The 8,407-nt window shown below is 41.5% G+C and overlaps 1 protein-coding gene across 6 annotated transcripts in view; it reads right to left on the bottom strand.

Moving 5' to 3' along the window:
- Positions 1-7,566, bottom strand: part of r3hdm2 (R3H domain containing 2) — a gene marked incomplete at its 3' end in the record, with an annotated part of 45,594 nt that extends 38,028 nt beyond the window's left edge. For all 6 annotated transcript variants that reach the window (XM_080781191.1, XM_080781189.1, XM_080781193.1 and 3 more), the window contains exons 1-5: positions 7,440-7,566; positions 6,905-7,119; positions 5,154-5,195; positions 1,595-1,681; positions 812-929 (exon numbers count right to left, since the gene is read on the bottom strand). In XM_080781191.1, coding sequence (XP_080637317.1) covers positions 812-929; positions 1,595-1,681; positions 5,154-5,195; positions 6,905-7,063 — 406 coding nt within the window. In that variant the 5' untranslated portion in view covers positions 7,064-7,119; positions 7,440-7,566. The remainder of the gene's footprint in view (positions 1-811; positions 930-1,594; positions 1,682-5,153; positions 5,196-6,904; positions 7,120-7,439) is intronic.
- Positions 7,567-8,407: the final 841 nt, after the last annotated feature.

Raw genomic sequence — 8,407 nt, forward strand, 5'->3', positions numbered from 1 at the left:
TGTAGGTGTGGCACTCCACCTTCACATTGGCCTGTTATAGCGCCACCAACAGGTGGATTTTTGCAAATCACATTTTTGGGAAAAAATGCCTCAAATCATCCAATTGCCATCCAAGGCGTAAGAAGAAGAGAGAAAAGAGTGCAAAAGAGAACTTCAGAAGAGACAAGGAAGGCACGAAAGAGTGAAAGAAAGAGATGACCAAAGTGTAAAGAAATAAGATTGAGATGGATCTCTTTTACCTGAAATTATCTAGTTCAATAGAACTGGTTTTAATAATTCAAAGAGCACCCATGTACTGTACACTTGTCTCACGTCACATGTGATAAGTGTGCCATACCGTGGACAGAAGTTTCACTCCCATTCGGAGCACATTGACATTATGTCAAGCATGCATAAACTTGAACTAATTTATGAAGAATACACACATTGTGAAGGCCGAAAGCTGCACTATGTGTATGCCAGTGGAGAGAGACAAGAAATGTGGGGAAAGGGTAGAGGAATGGAAGGAGGTAGGGCCCGCACACCATTCTTTTGGTAAAGAATTACTTTATTGAACTACAGTATATGGCTATCAGACCACACCTGCAACGCCCATAATGGTGAGACTCGGAAGTTATACCCTGTGTGACAAGCTGCGTTCAGAAACACAAGAGATGGCCTCTTGCGCGAGTGCTGGTGGGGAAGCAACAACAAACCATACAATCTCCTCAAACATAATAACTATGTTAAATAAACACTGCTCAGAGAAACTGTCCAAAGAGCATGGTCTAAATTGCACATAGGAATCAAATAATGGAAAAACAGATCTTACCACGTGATAACATCTTACGCGGGGCCTTGTCTTTCTTCTCTTCATTTTCGTACTCATCTTTTGAGGACTTCTCCTCCTCCTTGTCTGACGGACAGCTGATGTGAAGTTGGATGATATCCTACAAACAAAGACAAATATTAGTATTAACTAATTATTCAAACATGAGGTTTTCTGCACAGATTCTGCCAATTCCCAGCGCAGCTGTACTGTCAGAACACTGGGAGTGTGCCCATTTATCTTCCAAACCTCGTATACTACACTTTGCGGTTTGCACCAGTAAAATACGGCATGAGTAACTTTAAATTAAAGCAATAGTTCACCCAAAAATGCAAATTCTTTCATTTACTTACCTTCATGCCAGTTGAAACAAGGACAACATTTCTTTGTCCAAACAACACACAAGGAGTTTGCCAGCAAAACTTCATAGCAGCTTTCTCCAAAACAACTGAAGTCAATGGTAACCAGTTCCAAAAAGGGCAAAAGAATGACCATAGAATTACTCCATACAGCTTGTGCAGCAGAAGCCAAACGGCCGCTTGTTCATGCTCTGTTCAATGGCGTGAAATGGCCCTCACATGTTTATAGTCCTACGCAGTTTATTTTTTAAACAACGGCTGTAGTGAATATTTGCAATTCAGAGCAATCATTTGGATATGAAGTTTTGCTGACAAACAAATTATTACATGCATGAAAAAAAGAGGGAAAAAAGACATTACAGACTAGAAACTGAGGGGTATTAAATGTATGGAAGATGCAGGAATAGAGAAATAGGTTCGCATTTACCGATTCTGGAAGTCCATCGATGCCGAATGGACCGGAAGATTCCTCACACACTGCCAGACTCCGTACCAGTTTCAGCTTAGCATTAGACTGGAACACAATAAAAAACACAGTCCTTGTGGAACATATTGCATGTAAATGTTACAGAGATAAATATGACCCATTAACACTATAATATTGCTGCCCCTTACGTATTTTTTAGTCAACCTTGTTTTGTGACACGTCCTGTAAACGTATGTTATGAAGACCCCTGGCATATTTATACTACAGTACTTTCCTTTCACCACAGAAACAAAAAGGGGGACAAAAAAGAATAATAACGCTGCATTCACATCATGGAATCAGGCAAAGGGGTAGACGGCAAACGGCAAAACCTGCTGGATGGCACGGAACGGTAAAATGATTCAATATTGATGCCGTCTGCCGTTAGCGTCGCCGGTTCTGGCTACCGGGCCGTCCTGTTCCGTTTACCGGCGTCAGGCTCCCGTCCACTAAAATGACTTCCGGTTTGCCGTCTATACCGCTTGCCGGATCCCATGTGAATGCACCGTAAAAAAATTAAAACAACTTTGTTGCTGTATGTTTCCAATACAACTCTAACTCTAAAATGTAGAGGTAGGAGATTCTGAGGGGAGAACAGGAGAACGCCGGGAACGTGAAAACCCTGTGGCTGATGAGGGCATGTTATACAGTAGAAGAGAAGCTACAACATTGTAATCATCATCTTTCTTTTTTCTTCCCGTTACTAAAGAGCCTTCTGCTGACACACTTGGCTGGCATCTCAACCAGCCTGTAGTGCAACAAGGGGATGAGAGAGGATCCATTCCACATAGTAGAAATCAGGTCAGGACAACAGGGGGCTTGCAGCAAAGACATTACCCAGATACATGGGGTGTGTGTGTGTGTGTGTGCCATGTGTACACACAACTATATAAAGAGGGCAGAAGGTCAGATCTAATCCCATTAACGAAGGTATTAGACGTTTTAGAACCATTACAAGTGCATCATGTGGCGTGGGAGCCGTTCTAAATACACACACACAGTAATAGGGTTCATGTCACCACCAACCCCTGCATATTCCACACATTCACTCTGGGAAAGCATCTGTGTCATTTTACATTTTAGTTATAGCAACCGAAAACAGCAAATAGTCCAGTCATCCTGGGGTCAATATTTACACTTTTACAGAGGATATTTGGGGTACCACTAGTACTAGCCCAATACTTTTTTTTTCTTTGTAGGAGGGGGGGTGGGGGGGTGGGCTCACAGTTTGTGCCACAATGGTCCTCTGCGTGTAAAATGGTCTAAACCTGGTATAGGTTTGACCATAAGTATAAGGTGTGTCGTCCCAGAGAAAATTGTCACATCTATTTTTAACAACAAAATGGGAGTGGGAGACAGCCCACTTAGCGCTTAGCGCTTTTGGACCAATACAAATAATAACTAGAATTGCACTCTGTCGAGTGCATACTTGCTTGTTGCACACTAGTAGGCCATAAATGGCCTACTTTCCACATAAATGGCCTACTAGTGCGCAAAGCAGAGCGTGCAAGTATTTTCGACCGCTACAAAGTGTCAAATCTCAGTAATGACTACTTGTGCCTGATACGGCAGTGGTGCCAGATTACATACATGTATACATAGGAGCATTACCTTTAATCCTCCCAACACTAAAACATATCGTCATATCGCCCGGGCGAAACTAGTACTTGCGCGCTCTGCTTGCGCAAGTAATAACGCCCCGAGACTGGGTGGTGGAGTTCATTCCCAGGCAGAGTCATATCAAAGACTATCACTGACCAATGCCTCCCTGCTTGGCACTCGGCATCAAGGGTTGGATTGGGGGCAACTCCTACGACTAGTGATCGACCGATATGGTTTTTGGCCGATATTTACGATTACCGATTAGTGGAGAATCAAAAAGCCCGATAGCCGATATTATGACCGATATTAATTTAAGTAAAAAATTTTTTTTTACAGTAACATTAATTCTAACACAATAATTCCTTTAAATGCATTGGAGAACATTTATTGCTTATAAAAAGTTAGTGCAAGCAAGAAGCACCAACATTGTTTTCAGTAACAACCCCCCCCCATCAAATGCAGCTTTAATTTAATTAAAGTGCAAACATGTACTGTAGCAGAATATGGAACATAGTGCTGTATGAAGTGCAGGCACAGGCTTAAAACATTTATTTAAAAAAAAAAATCAGGGAAAAAAAATCAGTTTATTTATCCAAATTGGTGATCTACAAGCCCACAGCACATTGCAGCATGACATGTTGAGAGCTTGTAGATCTGCTGCCCAAACTCCCCAAAGCCATGTGACCTTGTTGTTTTTACTCCACCACTGAAATTTGTCACTTTCAAGATCATAATTTTATAGCAATAGCCTTGTATGTCTCAAAACACTGGCCTACCGTTAAATTATTGTCAACTAAATAAATATGAATTAGAAATTAAGACAAATATTGACAATGCTACTGATTGGTTCATTCTTCATTGGCTTGCAGTTAGTTATTGCACATAGCCAAAATGCAATAATAATAATAATAGGCTGGTCAGGATGGGGGGAAAAAGTTGTCCTTTTAGAAAACATTCAGTTGGCTCGCATGCATGCACGCACGCACACACACACACACACACACGCACGCACACAGCATGTGGGCACGCACCCGCGCGCGCGCACACACACACACACACACACACACACACACACACACACACACACACAATCAAAGAACCGTTTACATCTGCTGTAAGTTTGCAGCGTTAGCATAGCAGCTAGCGTTGGCTAATGTAGGTCTACCACTGTTACACCTTCTGTCCCTCTCAGTGTGGATTTTATTTTTGTTAATGCAATATGAAAACAGCAATGCTTATGGTTACAAGGTTAGTATTACTCCTTCTAGCCCTGGTCCTCTCTCTTTTTACTCCGTGTGTGTGGAACTGGGACGGAGGGAGGAGCACAGGCAGAGCGTGCTGTGCTCTGTGTGTGTCTACTCCTCCGTGTTACAGACACGCAGCTAAGCTATATACATCTCCTTACAACCGTACTCTACCGGATTTTCAATGAGAGTGGAGTGGTTGTTGTACTTTTTTGCGCATTTATGACAAAATATAATAATCGGCTTCGATTATTAACTTTTACCACCGATACCGATATTAATAAAAAACATGAATATCGAAGCCGATCACTACCTACGACATAACAAGTGTCATGTTCAGGGGTGTGGGGGGGGGGGGGGGGGGGGGAGTGTACATCAAGCGGCATCAGGCTACAGACACAGGATATAGGCTCCTGACCTATGGGCCACATGGCTCAGGAAGATATTGGTACCCAACTAACCATGGCTACTTACACTACAATGTACAGTACATAATGGTAAACCTTTAATATGTCATTTGGATGACTGTATAGGGCTCACATAAAACCTTGAATGATTACTATTGCAGTTTTCCCTGGGCAAATCACATACCGGTAACTGGACTACGGGGGAATATTTGAGGAAGTCAAGACTAATTAATGTCTCCTTGTTGGAATATGAAATCAGTCACTCACCTTGGCCCGTTTCCTTCCATGGCCGTGGTTGGGAGCCCGTCTCTGTTCATGAGAAAGTGAAAGGTATTGTAGAACCACATAATAAATCAACTTTGCATAATATAGTTGCATATTAAATGTTATAGCTTATTGTAACATTAAATTACAGATGCATACGTAAACTATGAAACAATATGATGCATGAGCAAAATATGATACGTAAAATAACAGATGCACAAATACAATTATGGCCCTGCTAGGTGGAATACAGGGTTCTATGGTAAGGTTTTTTGCCAAGCAGCACTGGTGATCCTAATCGCAAACGAGCAGGAGCATAGAGAAAGATCTAGGGGCACAAGTTCAATATGCAGTTTTGAATCCCATTTTTTCAAGAAAAAACTGATGAAAACCACTAGAGGAGAATGTCAATAAAATTAACAGGAGATCTTCATTTGCATATATATACTGTATATAATTTGTTAATAAGAGCATTAACAATAAGCATTAAATTAAAGCGGTTTTTGAATTAGACTGTGTGTCTGTCCCTAATAACACACACACACACACACACACACACACACACACACACACACACACACACACACACACACACACACACACACACACACACACACACACACACACACACACACACACACACACACACACACACACACACACACACGCACAGGAAATAAATAAATGTGAATGCATATGCACTGGTGTTGAAAATTCAGCAGCTGCTTCTGAATGAATGAATGTATGAGAAACGATAGCTAAAGCCTGATTCATACTCAGTCGCACTACGGTTCCCCACACCAAAGAATAGCCAAGAAGGTTTAAGAAGGTTAAGGCAACTAGCGCAGCCAAGTACAGCACTTATAGGTGTGATTGATTTATACAATTGCCACACTAGAAAGCATTAAATAAAATGTATTGATTGATTGATAAACACTCAACTCAAATCCAAATTTGCATTTGCAGTGGTGTCCCTAAATCCAAACTAACAATCTATAATTATCTTTCATTCTTTACTTCTCACTGTACAACCAAGGGTTGGATTGGGGGTGGGAAGTGAGGACGCTGGCGTCGACTGTTCGCCGCTTCACCTCCCAATGTATGAATGAATGAACCATTGTAAGCACTTTGAGTAGGCACGTAGTGCATAGAAAAGCGCCATGAAAATGCAATTCATTATTATTATCATTACAACCCTGAAATGCTGTGACTGAAATAATCCATTCATTTAGAAGCGCTTTCTCAGGGTCACATCTTGCCATGGGACTTAAAACATACAGTTAGATACTGTACAGAGGAAGCGGATCGTAAAGATGTGTCCTGTCTACAGTGTTGTTTTTGGCAGCAAATTTAGATTTTAGTTTTAGTTGTAGTCTTTTGAATAGTTTTCGTTTAGTTTTAGTCACATTTTAGTCTCCTGGGATGTTTTAGTGTTAGTCTAGTTTTAGTCTACTAAACATCATACGATTTTAGTCGACTAAATCTACGGTTGGTTTAGTCGACTAAAATGTATTTTGGTGGGGCATGATGCCGTCGTATTGACATATTTCACACTTGCTGAAAATAGCCGATGTGTCTTATACTCTTGTCCACTAGTCCCTTCCCAACATTTTAGTCTAGTTGTTATTTGTTGACGAAATTGTCAGTATATTTAGTCTTAGTTTTAGTCATCATAGATTCGTTTTCATTTAGTTTTCGTCAGTGAAAAAACGTAGTCTTAGTTTTGGTGGATGAAAACAACCCTGGTCCTCTACCTGTGCATCGTGCAGGGAGCCGTCGTCTGGCTCCTGGCCCTCCCCCGTCCCCTCCTTGGTGCCCTGGAGTTGAGGGGAGGCGTTGCCTCGGCTGCAGGGCTCGTCCACCGGCCCACTCTCTCCCTCCTGCTGGATGTCGGCTGCTGGGCTCACTGACATCTTCTTAGGGGAGGAGGGGAGAGGGGGGAGGGGGGGGCTGGAGCACCCAGGACACGCTGGAGAGGGAGAGATCGGCAAGACAAACAAGAGATAAATAACCCATTCTGACCCGAGATCAGATTCTATAAATGTCTTCTACATCCTGACAGTTTTCTGAAAAAGCTATGTTTCTATGTCAGTCGTTCGTCGATCTTTCAAAAACAGCAGACCTACAAGCTCATAGCACGCCACTCGCCATTTTTCCAATAGCTAAAGCATAACATAATTCTAACAACAAAAAGGGGTCCCCGCCCAAAATGGGATAAGACAGGCAAAGAACTACTCCCCAAGTCTATCTTTGGGAGACAAGACATGCACACGCTACAGTAATCAATACCTGTTGCAGCTATCAGATCTGTGTTGTTGAGTCCCTGTACAGTGTATCTGGATGGAGACCACAAGCAGGAGGAGGAGGAGGAGGAGGAGGGGGGGGGGTGTCCCTCTAAAGCAGTGTACTAGGCTGGGCTGCAGCAAGGGGTGCAGGGCAGTCCATAGCAAGCTTTCGCCGGGGGCCACGGGGCTTTTTGGGTCGCTGCGAGAAGACAAAAACACAGGGTTTCTAACAAATGCTGCACCTACATCAGTCTAGCTACAGTATACAATTAATTTGGGGGAAATGCTACAAAAAAAATAATAATAATAATAATAATAAAACTGCAGAACCTGTTATATTGTTTTTCTTTCTATTTATACTTTGTAGTTTGTACTATGTTTTTTTGTTATGTTCCATTATATTGTTACAACCAGTAAAAGCAACAAACTGAGGTGAACTATCAAACTGAGGTAATTTTACTTCCTTGAACTACATTCTGATTCTGTCTCTGTCTGTCTATTTTGGGGAGGTCATTATACTGTAGGCAAAACATAAAAAAAAAACAATTTACCTTTTCTTTTAAAATAGCCAATATACAATCTTTCAAGAATAAGACAGGGCTTACAGGACAGCCGGAAACCGGCTTACCATTGACAATACCGGTAGATAATTTTGGTCAATTCCAAACTTCTTTTTTATGCAAGCACAATGACTTCTATTTCAGCATGCTGCTTCAGCATTATTTCTGTTTCAAAAGATAGGTTACACATTTAGTGAACCATGCACAACTCGGTCTCACATTACACACTTTTATTATAATTATAAGTAATTTCAAACCACATTTGTGTACAGAACGAATTTTAAAACTAAAACTAAAATCATATTTTTTCTCAATTTTGCAAACGCCCCGCAGTACTGCCAATCACCCCTAGAGGTTCACAAACCTCCTGGTTTCTGAAACCTTTAAACTGAAACTAACACTTCACTAAACA

The sequence above is a fragment of the Protomyctophum bolini genome (genome assembly GCF_963924005.1).
Source record: "Protomyctophum bolini genome assembly, chromosome: 2".
Classification (NCBI taxonomy): domain Eukaryota; kingdom Metazoa; phylum Chordata; class Actinopteri; order Myctophiformes; family Myctophidae; genus Protomyctophum; species Protomyctophum bolini.